A 23283-nucleotide genomic window follows, 5' to 3' on the forward strand; every position below is an offset into this window, starting at 1 on the left:
AATTCTGCTCAACGCAGGGACTTGAAATTAATGCCTCGAAAACAAAACTAATGACCCTTAATCCCCATAGATCTTTCAGAGGGAAGTTTACCCTAGAGGGCTCCACACTTGAGAAGGTGGGTATTTTCAGCTACCTGGGCATAACATCTACTGACAACATGTCTTGGAAATCACACATAGGAAAACAAGCCTTAAAACTAAAACAAACAACAGGGGTACTACTAAAAAACTTTCACCTCTCACACACAAAACCAATTCGCCCAGCAATACAGATATACGAAGCCCAGGCCGTGACCTCAGCGCTTTACGGGGCTGAACTATGGGGCTACACCAAAATCCAAGACATAACCATCGCTGAAAACAACTTCCTGAGAAACCTTGGCCCTCATTCTGATTCTGGCGGGCGGCGGAGGCCGCCCGCCAGAATTCCGCCATCCAAAATACCGCGCCGCGGTCAAAAGACCGCAGCGGGTATTTCAAGTTTTCCCCTGGGCTGGCGGGCGGCCGCCAAAAGGCCGCCCGCCAGCCCAGGGGAAAACGACCTTCCCACGAGGATGCCGGCTCGTAATCGAGCCGGCGGAGTGGGAAGGTGCGACGGGTGCATTTGCACCCGTCGCGTATTTCACTGTCTGCCAAGCAGACAGTGAAATACTTGTAGGGGCCCTCTTACGGGGGCCCCTGCAGTGCCCATGCCATTGGCATGGGCACTGCAGGGGCCCCCAGGGGCCCCGAGACTCCCCCTCCCGCCATCCGGTTCCCGGCGGGAGAACCGCCAGGAACTGGATGGCGGGAGGGGGAGTCGGAATCCCCAAGCCGGCGCAGCAAGCTGCGCCGGCTTGGAGGATTCCTGGGGGCAGCGGGAAACCGGCGGGAGACCGCCGGTTTCCCTTTACTGACCGCGGCTAAGCCGCCGCGGTCAGAATGCCCCGCGGGGCACCGCGGGCCTGTCGGCGGTGCCACCGCGTCCCGCGGCCCTGGCGGTTCTATACCGCCAGGGTCGTAATGAGGGCCCTTGTGTCCCTTCCGCCAAGCACCCCACTGTTCCCCCTTTTTAAGGATCTCGGCATCAAACGCATTGGTCATAAAGCCCGCCTGCGTCCTCTGCTGTACTGGCGGCGTCTCTGGACCACCCCAGAGCTCGATACCTTTACTAAAGCTCTGCAGGTCATTTTAAAAGCCGACCATCTTCACAGAATCCCCTGGCTACGATACATCAAGGGGTCACTGTACTCACTCGGGCTCGGTGATCTCTGGAACTCACCAACTACGTCCGTCTTCCCCTCGAAAAGCGAACTAAAGAAACTATATTGGCAAATGGCAAATCACGAAGATACAAGGGCTGCACTTCACACCACATTATCTTGTGACTTTGCCAACCTAAAAGAGTCATGCAAGTATGAGGCTTTTTGAGACTTAATCACGGCCCCAAGGGAAAGGAAACTGTACTTTCAGCTCCGCATTGGAACACTCCCATTAAGATTATTCACCAGCAGTTGGTCACACAATGAATCAACCGACTGCCCAGCCTGCAAAGCCCCCGTCGAGAATCTCCCTCACATCCTTTTTGCCTGCCCCGCGTACACCGCCTCTCGCAGGAAATGGCTGGCCCCGGCATACAGACTACTGGGAGTCCGCAGCTCTGAGCTAGCCCTGCGAATCCTCAGATCAGACACTAGGCCAACGCTAGTGATCGCCGTCGCCAAGTGCCAGGTGCATTGTAGGAATTGAAGTCCCAAACTTCCAAGGACCATATCAGGGCTCCTAGACCCTTGGATTTGTGTTCTGGACACTTTGAGACCCAAAGGAGAACTTCTTTAAGGATGTCCAGGAGTTTGGATTAACTTTTGAAAAAAGCTGCATAAGTGGATGGACTAGCTGTTATGAGTCAAGCCGACTACCTTCCACCCCTGATTCAGCCAGGATTTCAGGTTCGTCCCAGTGAAAGCTCCGGAGCTCTAGACTTTTTTTTAATCGGAAAAGCAATCTGACAACGTTGAATCAAATTTGGCTTGCTGAGGACTGCATAACATAGAGAAAAGTTCCAGAAAAGTTTCCAACTGCGAAAGTAAAATTTTGACGAGGCCTCTCAATTCAGTGTATCTGAGCAGAGCTTCATTGCGGTCGGCCTCAAACTTTGACTTTGTCCCGGTCAAGAACCTCTAGATGTCTCCGGTTGGAACTATTGATTTCTAAGCAGTAGAAAGCATATTTATGATTTAATCGTTAAATATTTATAACTCTGGTTCCCTACATTGCTCTATATTTGATTTTTGCTTCTTTAAAGATAAAAACATTAACTATTTTTACAAAGTTGGTGTGGGATTTTTATTGTGTATTGTGTCTTACTTATTTACTGTATTGGTGTATGCTTTATATAAATGTCTCCTAAGTTAAGCCTGACTGCTTGTTGCCAAGCTACCGGGGGCTGAGCTAGGGCCTACTTTGTGAGACCTTGACCAGACCCAACCCTGTGTTGGGGCATTATTGCTAGTGGTAGGTGTGTACTTGCCCCTACAAATAACCAGCCTCCAACATATTTGTATCATTTCAGTTGGTCCACATATATATCTTTATCCCAAAATCCCACCAGGAACTGGAACAGCAGAAATGTTCATAAGGGACAAGTCTCTTCGCACTTTATGTAAAGACAAATAAGGATTTAAAACCTCATCCACCAGTTCAACAGCAGAGCGTTCGGGAAGATAATGATCATGTGTAAGCAGAAAAAAGACGATAAATCTAATCAATAGAAGGAAACCAAGTGATGCCAATATGATCCACACATAGCACCATTGATGAATCAAATAGTTGTGTTTAAACCAGTTAAAAAGCTTAAGTATGCCATGTGCTGGTGCAATAGCTGGTGCTGAAGAAGTTGGAGAAAAATCATCAATGTCGGCAAAATAACTAAAAGCAGTCTGTAAAAACTGGAGGCGGTACAGGTGAAAGAGAACTGGTAGATGTAGCCAAAGGGGGTTTGTAGTATGTGCTATGTTTGTAAATTGTATGTGCATCTGTTTTTGCTACATTTGTAAATTGCAAATTAGCATTTTGGAAATTTCTTGTCGAAGTAATGGTAACTGGAATCAATAAAAGTTAATTATTTGCTCTCCTCAAGCTTTTGGAAAAAATTCCAGAGTTGTTTAATGCTTGAAAAGGTATCTCTTGTATGGTAGTAAGAGGGGCAAGGGAACTACCCAGGAATCCCTGTGGTCTACTGTGCAGAATTGGCCACATATTGCAATTTTATGTGATCAATGCGGACATATGGGTTGTCTTTGGTGCCAGGTAGTGGTGGTAGAGTAACAGTTCTTGTTCCTTGTATTCCAAGAATCGGTAGGAAGGGCCAGATTTTGGGTAGCTTTTCTCAAACCAGGTCCCCAGTTTTCAGAACCCAGCCTATGGATGTTGTTGAATCCCTCATTCTGAAGGTGGCAGGCACGTCCTGAGAAATATTAATTTCACTTCTGTTATAATTCCTGCAAGACAATGACAAGTTCACTTATGTGAAAAGGTGTTACTGTCGCCATTGCAAGAATACCATCAAGATCTGGGATGTACATAGGGATGCCGAACAGGGCCTCATAGGGGTTATGGCCTCCCAAAGCTCTCCTAGGCAGATAGTGTAGTGCTTTCTGGACGCCATACAAGTAATAGATATAACTACAACGTGAGCCTTCTACCCTGACTGTTATGAATTGTTTATAGTCCATTTTTTTCTTTCCACTGCCAAATTACCCTCAGGATGGTAGAGGCTAGAATAATGCACCATAACACCCATCGTTCCCATGGCGTCCATGTATGCCCTAGAGGCACAAGCAGGGCCCTGGTCCTAATGGAATGCTGCAACTCCTTATTTCCCAATAAATACTTGCAAATAATAACAGTTTGAGCATCAGCCAATCGTTGTGGCCACACCCATAGAAATCTGGAGCAAGAGTCGACTGCAGTTAGAATGTATTTCTGTGCACCATCTGAATTTAAGGGACCACAGTGGTCCAGGTACACACACTGCATAGGCTTATTTGCTATTAAGAAGGGTGTCTGCAGTGGGCGTTTACTCATGGAAACTTTAATTTGTTGACACGTCACATCTAAGGACATACTGCTTGGCCTGGTTGTATTGACCATGCCACCAATACCTTTTTTGTAAAAGAGAGATGGTAGCTGTCACATGAGCATGGGAAGCAGCAACACCTTCATGAGCTGCTTTGACCAGTTCTAGCCTATGATCTTGATTGGGGATAACACGATCACCCACCCCTGGTATTGTTACGAAGGGAATGTTTTGGGCACTTCATTGGTAGAAATACTTGGTAAGATATGATTTGGGTAAGGGCTTGCCATCAGCCGAACCATTCACAGCAGCCAGATTGCCATCAATCACCTTCATATGTAAACCAGTTATTGCAGCAACAGATCCCGTAGCAGTTGCAGATTTGGCAGTTTCATCAGCCAATGAGTTTCCTACAACGTGTATTCCAACACATAGGTGGCCCAGTGTATGTACTGCATGAGCCTGTGGCAGTTTTTCTTTAAGACCGGGCATCTTCTCCCACAAACATTTGTGTTTTATGCTGTTTTCCTTTGAATCTCTGACCCCATTAAGGCTCCAGTAGTGTAAGTTTTCATTAAAGGACTGGACACAATAATACAAATCACACACAACAAGTATAGGAAGTTCAGGATCCGTATGTTCCAGTGCAAAAAGCAATGCTTTAAGCTCAGCAAGTTGTGTTGTGAAGTCCCCTAGGGATTGTGTGTAGGTTTGTAGAGGGGGGAGTGGTTGTAGTTTTTTGGTGGCTGTAGTAGTGCACACTTCTCTAATAAGAGTGGTGCCATACTTTTCCCCTCATTTACCATACCTCATAACTCCACAATTGGCTGTGTAAGCCACAGAGTATTGGTGTTTGGTACTTACAGCTGGTTTAGGTGAATGATCAGAGTAGATGATTATTCTGTAATGGCCAAGGGAGATGATATTAGAGGGCCTTGGGTACTCAAGATCATATTGTAGAAATTCTTGGGTCTGTAATTTTGGATCAAAAATATAATCAACATCAGTGGCAGTCAAGGAGGTAGCCCAATGTATCCACCATCATTGTAATGCTTTTAGATTTGGAACGTTAACTTTGGTAACAGCCTCAAGGGCTGGGATCAGGGTAATGACAATAATTTGCTTATCCTGAGCTAGTGGTCTCTTCTGTATGACTGCCATCTGAACTCCAGTCAGTATTTTTTCTTTTGGTTCAAAATACATTTCAGCATTGGAGTATAAATGAGATTTGTATGCAATGGGTACAATGTCACTTTCATTGAATGTAACGTATGTGAATCCTAGGGCACCCAGACTGACCCAGAATACCATATTTGTTTTGATTTATGTGTAAGTGTTTTACTTCAAACATGTCAGTTTGTAATGATCTGAGAACATGTGTACGTTTTGGTGTCCAATGTTTGCTTTAGAAGTCAGGACAGATCAAATCATAAAGTGGCTTTATGAGCTGTGCATAATCTGGAATGTATGTTTTTCCAAAATTAAGGAATTCTAACAAGTATTTCAGGTTTTTATATTGTTTGGTGGTTGCAGTTGTGCACTTCTCTAATAAGTGTAGTGCCATACTTTTCCTCTTATTTAAAAGCTTATGTCACAGAAACAGGACACTGAGAAAAGCAATTTTAGTTTTGTTTAAAATGAATTTGTAGCCATGGTTGGCAGATTACAATACAATGCAATCTTCCCGTCCAAATGTGTGTTAAGATCGTCATCTGTCAGATAAATGTCATCTACATAGGACAAAGCATCAGGATCAAAATTATGTACTATTGATGCAACATGGGCTGAGAACAATCCTGGACTGTTCTTATACCCTTGGGGAAGTCGGCAAAAGCGACGCTAAGGGCCTAACTCAGAAAATGTGTTTAAATCCTGGTTTTTAAGCATTAGATTTTGGCAGAAAAACAAGTTGGAGATATGTAGGGTCATTATATATTTTTTGCATACAATGTTGTTCATAAAAGTTGTGCTATGTGAATTTTGAATTGCAAATGTGCGAGTGACTGTTTAAACGTCTATAAACTAAGACTATTCTGTAAGAATGGTCCAGCTTAGCTATGGTAAACAAAGGGTTATTCATAGCTGATACGCAGGGTTCAATTACTCCCTGGTACTCAAGTTGTGAGAGAGCTTCCGTTACTGGAGCTTTATCATCATGTTTTATAGGATACTGAGGTTGTATTTGTAGACTGGACCGTATACGTATGATGTGATAAGGAGAGTCCCTATCCCAACCCACATGGTTGTGGTACAGCGCTGGAGCCTGTGACAGAGCCCGTTCTGCAGCAAAGGCTTCCTTTACTAGTTCTGGAACTAAGACTGAAAAATATGGCAAAATAACATCTTCTCCTGTGGGAGCATTTGGACAAACTCTGGCAGCCACCTTTGTCTGCCAGAAGAATGTCACTGTTTAGCGTTAATCTTTCCCAGAGATGACTTTAATTGTGCGCTTAATCTGCCTCTCAATTTGAATTTTTAATTTATAAACACTGTTGGGTAGGTGACATCTGTCTGGGCTTCCAACTTCAAGGTAGCCATTAGTTGCTGTCCCCTCCAGAAGCATTTGAAGATTCTGGAGAACTACTGTGACCTCTGCTGCGTTGTCTAGCAGAGTCACTGTCCACGTCCTGTTCTTCAGTAGGGTTCTCAAATTTATACTTAGCCGATGAAACATAGTACGGTAATTATCATTACAACCAGCGTAAAGAAGATAACCCCAACATTTTCTATGATTCTAGAAAGTCTGGAGATTCCTGTGTACACCCTGTGTTTAAGTCTTAAAGCATAGTGGTTGTAACCCTTTTGCTTGTCCCTATATAAGGGAGTAACCCCCACCTGAGACCTGAGTAGGATAGCAGGGGTCTGCCTGTTGTCTGGGTGGCAATCCTATCAGGAAGCCGAAAAGTCAGCACCAGGCTCAGCAAAGCTGTCTGTAGAATGGTGTGTGTCCCAGGACGGTCATGACTGGAATGCCCTCTGCTCCCATTAGGCCTACATGTTGTTCATATAATAATCCATACAGGTTTAGAAGAACAGGCCTGATTTGTTGATGTATCTAGAAAATGGGGACTGTTTCCTGAGCTCCTGGGGTGGTAATACAAGTTAGTATATCAGGTACCGTACAAGACAGCCCTGAACAGGCACAAAGTGCACTTTGTAAGAACGGTTGATAAAATGTGCAGTGAAAACAAATGTGGGCCTGATTTAGAACTCGATGAAGGGGCTACTCTGTCACAACAGTGCCGGATATCCCGTCTGCCGTAATCTAAATCCCACCGTGTCCTATGGGATTTAGATTTCGGCGGACGGGATATCCATCACCGTTGTGACAGAGTAACCCCTCCGGAGTGTTCTAAATCAGGCCCAATGTCTTCTTGGAAAGAAGCAGCTGATTAAAATATAAAAACAACAAACTTAGGACTATGCTAAAAAATATAAAATACATAAATAGCATACATATGTAAATGACACAGACTACAGGCCTAATGCTAAAAAAAGTGTGACCAACCTAGGTGCTAAAGGGGCCTACAACAATTCTTGTCCTGTCAAAGGTCTATTCTATAACACCTTAGGAACCCCCAAACCTAACCATTACGGGATGTTTAAATAACAAGCCCCGCTTGGAGTAAAAACAAACAAGCAGAAACATGGGCTTAATAATCATTCATTGGAATCACACCAAAACCCTAAATCCTGAGCTAAAAGAAAGGCACTAATAAAAATGATTGGCCTGTATTTACAAGGGATTTATTGAAATAATTATACACCAAAGAGCAAACTCCAGCTATCTTCTGGAATAGGTAGCTCAGATCAACGGCCTGTGCACCATTCACATCCAAAATCTCCTAAAGAGATACTTTCTCAAGCAAAGGTGGGGTAAACAAATGTACATTCATGAATAGTCAACTAAGAATAGCTCGTATTCTACCTCTGGATAAAAACTTGCATTCACTGAAGACATCCTGTTCAGACAGTCACTGTCTAATTCTACTTACCCACTAGATGAACTGCTGACAGCCACATCTGCCTGTGTAGCCCACTGCCAGAAGGCTCTGAATTATATGAAGACGGGATGAAAAAAGGATCAGTGCCAGTCTTTCCGATAGAGGCGCGAGCCTGGATCCAGCAACTTTTTTCCATTAGCACATCTGCAGGTCAGAATAGGGCGTTGCACGACTCCGTATCAATGTCATCTACCGGATGTGATGTCAACGGAGTCCATATCACCCCCTTGCCAAAGTCACTTCCTTTTTTCCGTGCGTACAATGCAGATCCTGTAATTGTTAGTCAGGCCATTTAGAGGCCACTTTGGCGTTTTCCACGTGGGAACAGCGTACTTATTCCTCCCATGTCTTCAGGGTGCAAACCGTGTGGGACCTGTGGAGGACCCCCCAATTTGTATGTGGGGCCTGGGCCAGCACCATGATGCCGAAGAGTGCAACTTCTGACGTCAACTTTGGCCAAAAGGTTTGTGGGAGCATCGTATAAAGCTTCTGACGGCACAGATATCAGAGCCATCTCGGTCTTCCTGTCATCGAAGGTCTCCTTCTCGTACTGACCACCATTCATGGGCCCGTTCCAGGAGTCGTTCTCACTCATGCCGTTCTCCATCGACGTCAAGAGGTAAGTCTCTAAACTAGATGCATGAATATTATGTTTCCCTTCACGCTGTCTTTGGTGAATCGTCTTCCTCTGGAGCACCTGTGGATCCCAAGGAGGTGCAAAGTGCCTTGACTGTGTCCACGCCAGTGGTTTGCCTTGGCTTCCGGTAGGCCTTCAGTGTCAGTTGACGAAACTGTTACAGCGGTGGTGCACAGGTCCTCGAGGTTTCCACTTCCAGTGCCAGTATCTGATCATCCGAAGTCAGTGACTAAGTTGGAAGCGCGATTGAAGTCCAATTCCTCTGTCTGAAGTTGGAATCAACGTCGAGGAATCACCTTCTTGACATCTGGTATGGCACCAGTCATGCCGGTTACCCCTGATCTTCCTTCACATTCTGAAGAGTCCCCTCATGTTTATCCTTCTGAGGTACATGGTGGAGAGGCGGTAGAGGAGTCAGATATTAATCATCCTGATAGAGAGGATAGCTGGCTATCTGACCTAGCTGCAGCTAGTGGCTTGGATTCTTCTCCAGCCTCAGACCTACTTTCTCCCCCGACTTGAGCTCCTTTCTGGCTGACATGCTGAGAAGGGTTGTTGTAGTGTGTTGGATCTAACACTTCCTTCATTGTAATTAACTTCAGATCCCCTAATTGATGTCCTAAGCAAGGCCAAATGGGTTGAACAAGTGCTTACTATATTGTAGTTTTTCACCTTAGTGGGTGCAGCTAGTGCTGTATATCTCTAGACACGTTTCGGAGTTTAGCCCTTCATCAGTAGAGAGCAGCACGTTTTTTTCTGGGGTTGCTAGAAATGGTGCCAAAGTCCTCTCGGGTCTGTCTGGCACTCAGGTGCTTTAACCAAAGCTCGTCAGTTTGCTGGCTCAAGGGAGTCTTTTTAAACAGGAAACAGTTGGGAGCACACTGCCTCACACCCCAGCATGCAGTTTGCCCCATTGCATTATGGTAAATGCATTACAAATCTGTGCCTACTTCATATGTAGTTTTTCACCTTAGTGAGTGCAGCTAGTGCTGTATATCTCTAGACACGTATTTCTCAGTTTAGCCCTTAATCAGGAGAGAGAGCAGCAGGCTTTTTTCTGAGGTTGCTGCAAACGCTGCCTAAGTCCTCTAGCATCTCAGTACCACTCACTTGCAAACAGGTGCTTCAACCAAAGCTCATTAGCTTGGTGGCACGAGAGAGCCTTTTAAAACAGGAAACAGTTGGGAGCACACTGCCTCACACTCCAGCATGCAGTTTGCCCAATTGCATTATGCTAAATGCAGTACACATTTGTGCTTACTTCATCTGTAGTTTTTCACCTTAGTGGGTGCAGCTAGTGCTGTATATCTCGACACTTGTTTCTGGTTTTAACCCTTCATCAGTAGAGAGCAGCAGGCTTTTTTCTGGTATTGCTGGAAATGCTGCCAAAGTCCTCTCAGGTCTCCCTACCACTCACTGGTACACAGGTGCTTTAACCACAGCACATCAGTTTGCTGGCTCAAGGGAGCCTTTTTAAACAGGAATCAGTTGGGGTCACACTGCCTCACACTCCAGGCATGCAGTTTGCCCCATTGCGTTATGGTAAATGCAGTACAAATTGGTTGCTGCTTGCCTTGCATGGTTGAGGATGCACTGCATTCAAGCATGAACCCATCAGGCCTAGCCAACTAAGTGCAACTCTGACAGGCTTAGCAACTCTGACAGGCTTAGTCTGACTGTTCTTAAATAGCGATCTTTTGAAATGTCAAAATCCTTTCTGGAGGCAGAAAAGCACCCAACAAGAGAGTGTTCAAGACAGCACCAATGTATATTGTATCACCTCGATAGTTTTAAAAACACTGCTCCCAATTAGTTGACGACAATCCAGGCTTCCATAAAAGAGTTGTTATAGAAATCAGGCTTTTGGATCATGATTCAGGATAGCTGGCTTCGACCACCCAGTCATCTGGTCCAGATTCACATAGATTCTCTCTTCAAGTTGGCTGCCACTAAAGCCATGGTAATGATACTGGGGGCAAAAGAGAGACCAAAAGGGAACTACGAATTGGAAATGGATATTCTACATAGTAAATCTTGTGCTAATAGACAATGGGAATATGAAAGTGAGTATCTTGGTCGTTCAAAGACACCAACCAATCCTGCTGTGCTAAAAGCACCTGCTGAAGCGTCAGCGGTCTGAATTTGTCATCCAAATAAAAATGTTCAAGAAGTGGACATTTGGGAAGAAACACAAACACTCTCCTTTTTTGTAAACAAAAATAACAAGAGTAAAGTGGCATCCATCTCTGAAAAACAAGCACCATATCATTAGCACCCTTATCCAACAAAGCCACCACCTCATCATCAGGATGTTTTGTGTGGTGGGTCACAGGAGAGCAGGGAAAAGGGTAACAGGTAGAGATGTATTCAGGAAAGGTAAACTGTTCTATCTGCAACACTTACTGGCCTGGTGAGCTTGCGACCAAGCTGGTGTCCATAGCTTCTAAAGAACAAGTTACTTACCTTAGATAACACTTTTTCAGGTAGATACAGTATCTACCTTTGAATTCCTCACCTTTTGAATATCCCATTGTGCCAGCATTCCACAGAAGCTTTTATTCATAACTCTCCACATCGACGGGGACTTCACAATGGCACAGCTCTGCACACGACTGCGTGTAACATCATTGGAGCCATAAGAAGTCTTCGTCGGCATGCCAACATCAGTTTCCACCCACTTTTTTTGTGCCTTCGAGGCAAACGTGAGAAACCAGCATCACAAATGCAACAACATGTCACAATGCAGATACATATGTACAAATATTTTTATTAAATAAGAAATACATAAATAATATACAAACAGATTTATTTTGGGGATTTGCAGACAAGCAATAGGGAGGCTGGTGGGTCAGTGAGGAATCCACAGGTAGATACTGTATCCACTAGAAAAAGCGTTACCAGAGGTAAGTAACTCTTGCCTGTGGATTCGATTCACATCTTTTTAATAGAATCCCCAAGCAGTCATGCACTCTGAGGTGGGCGCATGTCTGCCTATACCAAACAATCTTGCAAGACAGAATGGCCAAAGTGACCGTCCCTCCTCACCTCAGAGTCCAAGCAATAGTGCTTTGCAAAAGTGTGGAGGGGGCCCAAGTTGCCGCTTTACAAATGTGTACTACTGGCACAGTTCTACCTAAAGCGGAAGTAGAAGACTTAGCTCTAGTGGAGTGTGCTCTAATACCCTCAGGTGGCTCTTTGTTAGCCATGGCGTAGCAAATCTTTATGCACAGGACTGGCCCATGTGGAAAGGAGTAGCACTTTTTGGTAGGAAAGCAGCCCTGGTTCTCAAATCCAATTTATATGCATAGAAAGTCGTGAAGGGGGTTTTCACACTCAATGCCTTCAATTCACTAACACGTCTAGCTGATGTTTTGACAGCCAGAAAAACAGTCTTAAAAGTAAGTAATCTCAACTATGCAAGGGTTCAACTGGTGTAGCCATAAGGTAAGTCAGTACTAAATTAAAATCCCACTCAGGCATGATAAATGGAGGAGGAGGATACTTATTAGTAAATCCCTTAATAAACCTTAGAACTATAGGGGACTTCAACAGGGAAGGTTGGCCTAGTAAACAAAGGAATGCCAAAAGGGCAGACAAATATACCTTAACTGTTGCAACTGCACAACCTTGTTGCTCTAGGGAAAGTGTAAAAATGTAAAATATCAGACAAATGAGCTTTTAGAGGGTCAATCAAATTTTCTTCAAACCACTTTATAAACTTAGCCTATCTGCCAGCATAAACCGACTTGGTGGAGTGTCGCATGGTCGATAAAATAACATCCACTATGTCAGGGGAAGAGAAAAAGAATTCAGATTACCCCATGGAATCTCCAGGCATGTAGTTGCAGGCTCTAGAAGTGGGGTTGTAGAACCTGCCCATGCAACTGTGAGAGGAGGTCCTCCCTTTGAGGGAGACAGAGTAGAGGGCACAGTGAGAGGTGAAGAAGGTCTGTGTACCATACACTTTGTGGTGAATCTAGGGCTATTATGATGACTTGGGCCTGGTCTTGGTGAAATTTCCTCAGAACTCGAGGAATTAAAGATATGGGGGGAAATGCATAAAGCAGCTGGAAACCCCAGTCCAATAGAAACAAGCCCCCCAGCCTCCTGCATTGGATAGTGGACGCTGAAGAACGACGAGCAGTGTGTGTTCTCGAGAGAGGCAACCAGGTCTATCTTAGGGGTCCCCCATAGCCAAAAGATGTGAAGCACCACGTCTGGATGGAGACGCCGGACATACGTTCAGAACTCTGGCCAAGTAACGTGGCACTATATAAAGCCGAAGAGCCTTTCTGCAAAGATACGACCCTATACCTCCGTGTTTGTTGATGAATTATCTGAGGAGGAGGCTAGGAAGGCTGAATATAGTGTCTAGTACTGCCCCTATGAAGATGGTGTGCTGAGATGGCTCTGGGTGAGAATTGGGCATGTTTAAGGAAAAGCCGCGGTTGTACAACCGAGATGTCAACTGCAAGTGACGCAAAACCATTTCTGGAGACTTGGCTTTGAGCAGTCAATCGTCCAGGTAAGGGAATACCAGTATTTCCCACCTTCTGATATGTGCTGTGACCACTGTCATCACCTTTGTGAAGACAAGGTGCAGAAGTAAGCTCAAATGGAAGGACTGCAGACTTATAATGTTGAGATACCATCACAAAGAGGAGATACTTCCTGAGCGACTGCAGAATGGGAATGTGAAAATACACATCCTGCAAATTGATTGAAACCATCCAGTCTTCTTTGACCAGGGCAAGAAGCACCTATGCTAAGGTGACCATTTTGAACTTTTCCTGCTTGAGGAACCGATTGAAAACCCAGAGGTCTAGGATCAAATGTAAATGACCGTCCTTTTTAGGAATAAGTAGCAAGAATAGCATCCGTGACTCTGCTCTAGAACTCTACTGTGCCCTTTTGGAGTATAGATTGAACCTCCTGTTGGCGGAGCAGAAGATATTCTTCTGAACAAAAAGCTTGTTGCGGAGGAAAGAGTGGTGTAAATACTTGGAAGGGTAGGATATATCAGTTTTCTATAATAATACTCAACACCCACAGGTCCAACGTTATGGACCTCCACTGTGGTAAAAAATGGGCCGACCTTCCTCCCACCGGCAACACATGCTCCAAAAAGGCAAAACTAGGGTTGTGTCATTGGCCGGGGAAGAAGAGCAGGAAGGCTGATGGGTGGCTCCTCTCTGTCTCCCTCTGCTGCATCCTCTGCAGGACTCTGCTGTTGAACTGCTGCCTGCCATGAAAGGTAGTTCCAGCCAAATCCCCAAAACTTGTGAAACTAGCTGTAGTCTCTGACCTGAGATTATAGGCCTAAAGATCTCACTGTTGCTTTGTTGCCCATCACGCTTTTCAAGGCAGAATCTGCTTTGGCACCAGACAGTTTTGCACCAACTAGGTGTTGGTCTAGCCACCGAATCAGCCATGTCCCGGCCCGACTGAATAACCTGCCTCGCTGCCGCCTGGCTGTTATTTAGCAGCTTTACAAAAGTCCTTTAACATCATCTGGCAGGTTTGGAACCACTGTCCTTGCAGAGTCGATCAAGGCATGAATATATTGGCCCAAAATACAAGTAGCATTGGCCAACTTCAGAACCATATTACTGGAAGAAAATACCTTCTCTGCAGTTTGCTCCATTTTCTTAGACTCCCTATCTGCTGGAGAAGTTGGAAAGGACCAGCAGTCAACTTTAAGGAACAGGAAGCTTGAACCACTAAACTTTTGGGTGATGGATAACTGTTCAAAAACACAGAGTCCCCTGGAGCAGTCTTGTACCTTCTGACAATGGGTCGAGACACTGCCGGAGTTGATAATGTTTTCTGCCAAATGTCCAAAATAGGCTCGGATAAGGCTGCATTAAAAGGCAATAGTGGTTCAGACACAGAGAAAGCCAAATGCAGCACTTCAATCAACAAATTAGGCTTAGGTTCTGCTGTAGGAAGGGGCAATTCCAACATGTATGCAGCCTTCCTGATCACTGCATGATATGATGTGATTTCATCAGGAGGTGTACATGACAACAATTCTCATTATGGGGAGTTGTCCAAACCACTTGCAACGTCCAGTCCCTCAATATATGGATGAGAAAGAATTTCACTTTCTTCCAGGTCAGGATCCTGCTGGGCACACAAATATTGCTCCTCCTCCAAAAGACCCTGAGCTTCCCTATGGGATCCATGTCTCGACTCAAGGAGTGGTGCCGTAGCAGATTAAACCAGCACCGACAATGCTGTAATTGGTGCTGGAGACTTGGACACCAGAACAGCCGAATCCATCGGGACTGGAGTGAAATAATCCAGTGCCAGCATGGAGCCTTCCGCTGTTGGGTGAAGGCGTTGCTGACTCCTGCCGAGCTTAAGCCGTCGAAGGTGTCACCTTCCTCGGCCCCTGAGAAGGCAGAGTACTTCAGCTATCGGCATGAAACACATCTCGTTCTGGATCAGGTCTCCCGGGCAAAGCCGAAGGTCTTACTGGACTCGAAGGCTATACCGGACAGGTTACAGGAGATGGAGCTGAAGAGCCTTCCCTTAACCTCGGGCGCATTGACATCAACGCCAGAGAAACACTCTCGAAGATCGACGCCGGGAACTGGCACGTCACTTCTTCTTGTGCTTCCTCTTTGATGACTTAGAGGAATGTGGAGAAAGAAACTTCGAACGAGGTCGAGTCTTCTGATGACTTCTTTTCTCCTTCTTTTTGCCATGAGGAACTTTCCCTCTCTTCAAGCCTTCAGGTTCATCTCCTGGCATGAAGGACAGGTGTGGATGCTGTGGTCCAAGCTAGGACGTCAAGAACAGTCATTGTGAGTATCAGTGATCAACACCTGACCCTCACACTCCTTAAGGGCTGGAAACTGGACTTCTATGGTGGAGACATTGTAGCAGAAAAACAGTCTCCACTGCTTTTCCTACCTGAAACACTGTCGCCAACAGTAACCTAAGGGAGGGATGAGAAAAACTGTTACGCGTCGAAGACATAGGAAAAAGGGAACTGATGTTTAGCACACAGACGAGGGCTTCTTATGGCTCCGATGATGTCACAAAGAGTTGCATGTGGAGCAGTGGCATTGTGATGTCCTTGACAATGTGGAGAGGTATGAAAAAATGTTCTGTGGAATACCAGCGCATTGGGATATTCAAAAGGTGAGAAATCCAGAGGTAGATTTATCAGAAATTGTTGTACTGCTTATGAAATTTCTGTGAAGGAGAAGCACAATCCAAAGCCTAGACCATGGTGCGAGTGTTTGAATCTCTGAAGCACTCCTCCTGTTTTTTATCCAACTAGACTTTGTCCATCAACTGGCATGTCACTAAACTTTGATTGAACAGCCAGTGGCAACCTAGAAGCCTGCATTCACACATCTACGTATATGGCATTTAGACCATTGTGCAGAATCTGTCTACATGCATCAATAACGACCTGAAGAAGCTCTTTAAATGGTCCTGTACCAGAATGTGGGAGGGGGAAGATACAGTTAAGACTGACACTTCCAACATGGCATGTGTATACCTTGGTAGAAAACAGATAACATTAAAGGAATGCAATGCAAAGCTGCTTGCATCAAACGTTTTCTAGTCTATTAGTCCAACTTCTTAGAATCCTTATCAATGGAATCTGCCAGACCAGAACTCCATTTTAATTTACCAGCAGAAGCCTGAAATACCAAACTTTCCAGCATCTGATGAGTTAACAAAAAAGGTGAATCAGAGGGTGTAAGATTATATTTCTTACAGGAACCCCTAGCCACTGGAGCAGTAGAAAACTGTTTTGACAACGGATCTTTTAACTGCTATTGGAGCAGAACCCCAATAATTATCCGAACCCAATATTGCCAGATGATCTAGTCGTTAGGGACTACACTCTGCGTCAGAAAAACACAATTTAGCAGAGTTGAACAGAAATAAACATTTTAAGTGTAAAGGATTGAGTTCTTGGCCAAGAATAGAGTAACAAGTGGATTTTAAAGTAGAAATTGTTAAATGTGAGACAGAAAAAATATGCATGAAATGTTATTAGGAGTCCAATTACAGAATGAATAGAAAATCATAGAACTCATGAAAACATAGTGAAAAAAATGTAAGTAAGAATTTTAAGTGTCAAACTCATAAACAGAATAGACGCACCCCGTAGACAGTCTAAGTCGAATTGACATAGAAAATAAAGTCTCCAATAACATCAGTCCTAATGACAGCTGTAAAATCCAACAGAACCCAAAAATGAACAGCCTAATGAAGCTAAGACTAAGCTTGAACAGCTAAAGTCTAAAGTTTTTATATACAGATCACAGTTTCTAAAAATAGAGTCTGCAAGTCTAGCATAGTATGATCATGGTTAGGAATGCATCGGCAAATCAGAAACACCAACGTATTTTCTAAAAGCATTGTACACTAACCCGTTTCATAAAGTAGAGAAATGTTCCTTCTTTTCCCTTGCAACTGCCTTCCAGAGATGATCAGCTCAAAATTAAACATGTCTCTCTAACAATGGCCCATAAAATCTGCACATCCACACTAACACTTCCAGCTTAAGTTCTTGAAAATTATACTTAGGGTACATAGTGGAACTTTCATTCACAATCCAGTCTATCTAACAACGTTCTGCATTGCTACCACATTTACAACATTCACCCGATGCCCTGCTGAAACAAGGGGAGAGATGGATTTGCAGTTGGACGCTGATTGGGAGTGAGGAATAAGCAGGTGCAGGTTGAACACAGCATCAGAAACTACTTCCATATTAGAAATAATGGTGTCTTGCGTGAAAATGTGGCATAATTATGGATATCATTATATACTCTTCTAAGCAATTTAGGTAACCCATTTCAGGTGCAACATCAGTAGCTAGTGGGAGTTGGTGAAGACTATGCATAATTAAAATAACCAATTCTAAGACATAATTTTCACTTGAAATTTACACAGTTTACATATTTTCAGAAATGCTACATATGAGAAATTGGGTGGTTCGTTGACTGTGGCCAAGAAACAGCAACAATCCCTTGCAGGTGAACCATAGAAAAGTCACTAATTTAACCTGTGCTTTACCCTGGGTAGCTTGGCACAAAACGCAGTCAGGCTACACTTCTAGGCAATGTATTAAGTATTTGTGCAGCACACAAACAGTAAAAAAAAGTGAAAACAAGACATAATAAAAATCCAGACGCATTTTAAAAATAGAGAAAATGTTAATACATTGTTTGACACCCACCCCATCACAATCCATCTAGTAGAACCAGAGGAATTATTTTTTAAAGTTTAATGTTTAAGTCCTCAGTTTTGGCCGCCTGGACACCTTTAGCACCATAACCAAGGATCCAGGAGTGCACAGCGAACTCTTGAGGGTTCAAGACTCACGCAGGCTGGGTCAAGGTATGGGTCTAAGATAGTGGGAGCCTGTTATGACCCTATGGCTCTGAACAGGAGGGCAGCTAATCTAGCCCTTGGGAGTCACTTCTTAACTACCTAGGTGCAGGTGATGATGCAGGACTGGTCTCCGAAGGTACAAGGCAGCCTCCAGGCAGAAAAGTAGTCCTTCCAGGTGCAGCAGCAGCCTGGCAGAGTGCACAGCAGCTCACAGCAGCAGTTAGTCCTTCAAGAGTCCTTCCACAGGTCCTGTTGTGAACTGAAGAGTGGTTCTGAGAGCCCTATTTTTATACCCAGGTGCCTGCTCCTAGAAGTTTGGAGATGTTTCCAGAAGGGTTCTTTGAAGTTCCTGGAGTTTCTTGCCTTCCCTGCCCTGGCATCTAGCTAGCTGCACTGACTATACAGGGTTGTTAAGCCTACTGTGTGATAGCAGAGCACAGCCTATTCAGGTGCAAGTGGGGCTGTGCTAAGCCCCTCCCCCCAATCAAGACACTTAATGGGCCATTCAGGCTCAGCTAATGACACTATTGTGTGACTGTCTGGAGGGAATTCAGAAAGTCTGTTACACCCAGTCATGTGACCCAAGACATGCTGCAGGCACAGAGGGCTAAAGACAAGAAAATGCCAACTTTCTAAAGTGGCATTTTCTAACTTGTAATGATAAATTTAACTTTAACATTAAAGAGGGTTTGTCATTGCACGTTCATAGATACCAAACATGATATAGCTACCTCTTCTGGTTTAGGAATTACAGCTTATTACATTTTAATAAGGAATCCCTACTGTTATCCTATTAGAAGGCTAGGCCTCTCAGAAGTGAAAAACAAATTTGGGAGTTTTTCACTTCTAGGACATATAAAACTTAAAAGTACACGTCCTACCTTTTAATTACACCACACCTATTGACTAACTAGGGGTAACTTGTATGTAATAAAAGGGGAAGTTAAGGATTGGCAAGGGGTTTTAAGTGCCACATCCACATGGTAGCGGGACACTACATTGAGGCTGAAATAGCAGGCCTGCGACATGTTTTAAGGTGCTACTTAAGGGGGTGGCACAATAAGTGCTACAGGCCCATTGGCAGCATTTAATTTACAGGCCCTGGATATATGGTATACTACTCTACAGGGGCCTCACATGTAAACTAAATATGCCAAATGGGTAGAAAACAATAAACCATGTTTTAGGGAGAGCACAAGCACTTCACCAGTGGTTAGAAGCAGTAAAATGCACAGTCTTAAAGCCAACAAGCAATAAAACCCAGCAAAATGTAGAAGGAAGGCAAAACGTTTGAAGGTGACCCTGTAGAGAGGGCCATTTCCTATACTACAGCACTTTAAATTAAACTTTAAATGAAACAATCTATTTCACTGACTGCTTCTCTGCACAGATTACTGTCAACAGAGAAACTTTCTGCACCAGCTTGTACAACTAAATATGAAGGATTTTATCCACCATTTTGACCACCATGGCAATATGTGTCTACTGAATAAGACTGCACTTCAGAAAGGTATCCAAACCACTAGTTGTGTGAAGATCAGCCAGCAAAGACATATTTGAGCCTTAAAGATAAAAAAAACATCATGCAATTCATTAGCATCTTATCTTCTTTAAATTGATGCAGAAACTTCCAAAGTATAAGGGTCCAATGCAAAACGTCTCGCATTTTAAAGGAAGAAGTTTCCCTCAAAAACCATAGCAATGTTAGGGCATTCTTTCTCCTTTAAATAGCCTTTCAACTTTTCTTAGGCAAACTGAGAAATCTATTCACCCATTGAATGAAAAATGGCCTAATGACGCCGGAGCTAAATTCATCAAAGTGGAAAACGCTGGCATCTGAGGCGAACCCTAATTTCAGTTCCAATAACACTTTAACCCAAAATCGCAAAATATTTAATTCCTGATGCATTGAATGGAAGTTGAAACATTATATGACTGTGTCACAACTACCTGCAATGATTGATAGGGAAGATGTTGGGTAAATCTGAAACATATTTCAATGAAAACCTATCCTAACACTGTAGATACCTCGACAACAGAAAGGCGCACCTGAGCAATTGACTGATGCTACTGGAACAGTCTGTGTAGAGGAAGAAAATGTGGCTCCTCCTGTTTTCTTTCTATTCCAGCCATGACGCTTGTGCTAGTGCCCGACACTTCTCAGATGGAGACCTTGACCTAAACCTGCATGCACACTCAATCTAATCCCAAGGAGAAACACAACACATTGAAAGAGACCAGCTTGAGCAAGACTCTTCTTATATGGCATATGATGCATTCTCTAGCACAAAAAACATGCAGCAGAATCATGGTCCTTCTCTAAGCAGGACAAGCAAAAGAATGTAGGGTCTTTAACTGACGTCTGTTTCCAACTGAGATAGGGCTTGAAGCCCAGTGACAGTTTACCGAAAAATAGCTAATCAATCAGGTTAACGAAAGGAAGAGCCCGAAGAATAAAATATCCCCTTCTTCAAACAATATCCAAAATAGTACTGCATGAGAAAGTAATGGGAGTGAGCCCAGCAATCGGTCGAGGATGGGTATGAGGTTGGCATCTTTCTTTCTCATTCCATCTCTGGATTCTTCTGTCTTTTTTCCATCTATCCTTTCTTCCATCCTTTCTTTGCTACAACTTTCTTTGTCTGTTTCCAGCCATTCATCCTTCTCTCAATTCGTTTTGTTTTCCCCTCCATCCTTCCATCCTGTCAATCATTCATCCATCTCTGTATCACCAATCTCTTCATCCTTCCTTCTGTATATCCGCTCTAGTTCTTCTTCTTCACATCATCCTTCACTTCATCAGCCATGATTTTCTGCATCCGTTTGTCCATCTATTAGTCTATTGCTGCATCCATTCACTCATCTCTGCAACCATCAATAGATCCGTTTTTATCTATCCAGCTATACTTTAATCCATCCCTTAAATACAATTTCTATCTATAAATCTGGCCATTTCCACATCCATCCTTCACGTCTTCACCTACCCATCTCTCATCCTTACCTTCATTCATCCTACTGTCCATCCTTCTAATACCTGATACATGCCCCACTGCCTTTCCCTCCCTTCCTTACTTTCTTCCATTTTCTCTCCCAAACCCCACTTGTGTCACCAATTAAAGTCAGAGGAACTGTAAAGATCAATTCAAATGATTTACATTACACAGAACCGTGACATCCAAACTCCCTGAAACCCATCTACTAAAGCTTGCAAATTTGGAGGGGGAGGGGTCGATGGGGACATAACGAGCCTGAGGCCATCCTAATAAACAAATGTGTTAAAAGCATGTAAAGCTATGCAACTAAATGTATCTTGCTTAAGAGGCACAGACCGTGCAAGTGTATGAGATTTTTCTCACATGATGGCATAAAGTCCTGACAGTGTGGTCTGCGATACCACAGGTATGTAGAAAAAAAAAAAAAACACATTTATGAAATGTACCCAGAATGCAGATTCAACACAGAAAAAAATCCAGTAACCAAATAACAAAAGTAGTTCTCCACGTACATTAAGAAATAAATAGGAATAGGAATGCATTTTGTTGTTGTTTGTGAATACAAATTGCCGTGTGCCAGCTTGCAAGTTCTGTTAGTGCAGTCGACTCAATGCACAGTGATGCCTGCATACTACCACTTCAAGCCATCTTAATGGTGGCGCAATATGTGACTGTAGTGTTCACTGTGCATTTGTGTGGCTGAGGTATGAGCTGTAACATGCATGTACTCAACCATATTATACATTTGTCATTGCTTTAGGGCAGCCAATCTTCTTTACTTCTTGTGGATGTGCAATATCTTACCTTTACATTTTACAATCCTATTACAAATGTTTTATAAGTTTACCGCTGGTATATAATAGTAAGAGGTGGTTTTGAAAATTGCATGGAAATCTATCAAATATAAACTGAAAAACAAAATACTTGATTAGTAGGCACTTCTGCTGTTATTTGCAAGGGCTCAATGGAGCTTACTTTTTTTTTATTTTATTTTTTTACACAGTACTACCACTGTATAGTTCTTCGAATGTTGATCATAAGTAAACACTTCGTGTATTTGTTATGTTGGTATTAAGTTAACTTTTCTTACCATTTTAGTGTGCTGAGCTTCAATCCGAGTTGGACTGCCTGAGTGAGGAATACCTCTTCTGCCAGACAAAGCTTCGTGAATGCAGAAACCAGATCAAAACATTTCAGGCGAAAAGGTCAAAGGTAAAAGATGCCTGCAGTGTGCTTCACATAGTTAGAGGTCCCTCTGATGTATAGAAGGTAAAGGCGAATGTTTAGAACTATTACAAACTTATTAGCAATACATTTGTTTACCCCAAGCTAAAACAATTCGTACTTTCGAACATTAATGATCTAGGAGTCCTAAATTAGATCACTGAACATAGTAACGAAAACGTCAGCATTTTGGGAGCTGCTTTTGGGTAAATGTATTCTCATGACTCCCAGCTCACGTAAGATCTGGTTACATTATGCTATTCCAAAGAGCAGGTTTTGTTGTTACACAAAGACATTCAAAGAGTGTTAGTGCGAGGCTTTTTTTCATTCAGAATCTGCCTTCTTTATGCACATTAGTTTATGTGACAAAACCCGATTCCGTTCTCATTTCAGGGATGCTGCAGCAGTTGCTTGATTCCATGCCTGATGATTTTACTAGCAATAACGACAGCACTATTCTACATCATTGTTCTACAGCACCGTTTTATACGATGACCTGGAGTATGCATCTTACAGATTTTATACTGACTTTAGGCATAAAGTGGGAAAAAAATTCTCAGGAATTTCGGAATTTCAAAGTATTTTTTTAAATGTTTATGGTGTATTTTGCCCTTCTTGCAGTTTTAGGAAACTATTTAATAAAGGTTCCTACGAATGTTGACGTTATGTTTTTAATCTATTTCCTTTCTTGTCTCATCTTCACCATACTGCTACTATCAAACTAACTCATTAAATCTTATTTTGAATGCCAGATTGTTAGTACCTGTATATCAACATCTGTAAACATAGTGGATTCTGGGAAAAGCCTTTGGCAGCTCACAGTTCTAGTAAGCAGTTACTAAGCATTATTGTCTCTGTTGAACACCATCACAAGAAAGTATTGCACGGTGCTTCGTGTCCCTGCTTCAGACTTTCTGGGATTTCGGAATGAAGAGCAAGCAACAGTAGTCAGGATAGTGGTGGTTTCAACGCTGCCTCCCTACAACCACTCTTCTACACGCC

General features: G+C 43.4%; 1 protein-coding gene across 4 annotated transcripts in view; it reads left to right on the forward strand.

Moving 5' to 3' along the window:
- Window positions 1–22940, forward strand: part of TRAF3IP3 (TRAF3 interacting protein 3) — a 229544-nt gene extending 206604 nt beyond the window's left edge. For all 4 annotated transcript variants that reach the window (XM_069238632.1, XM_069238634.1, XM_069238631.1 and 1 more), the window contains 2 exons: window positions 22156–22269; window positions 22675–22940. In XM_069238632.1, the coding sequence (XP_069094733.1) occupies window positions 22156–22269; window positions 22675–22776 (216 nt within the window). In that variant the 3' untranslated portion in view covers window positions 22777–22940. The remainder of the gene's footprint in view (window positions 1–22155; window positions 22270–22674) is intronic.
- The last annotated feature ends 343 nt before the right edge of the window (window positions 22941–23283 follow it).

Source organism: Pleurodeles waltl, chromosome 6, assembly GCF_031143425.1.
Source record: "Pleurodeles waltl isolate 20211129_DDA chromosome 6, aPleWal1.hap1.20221129, whole genome shotgun sequence".
Classification (NCBI taxonomy): domain Eukaryota; kingdom Metazoa; phylum Chordata; class Amphibia; order Caudata; family Salamandridae; genus Pleurodeles; species Pleurodeles waltl.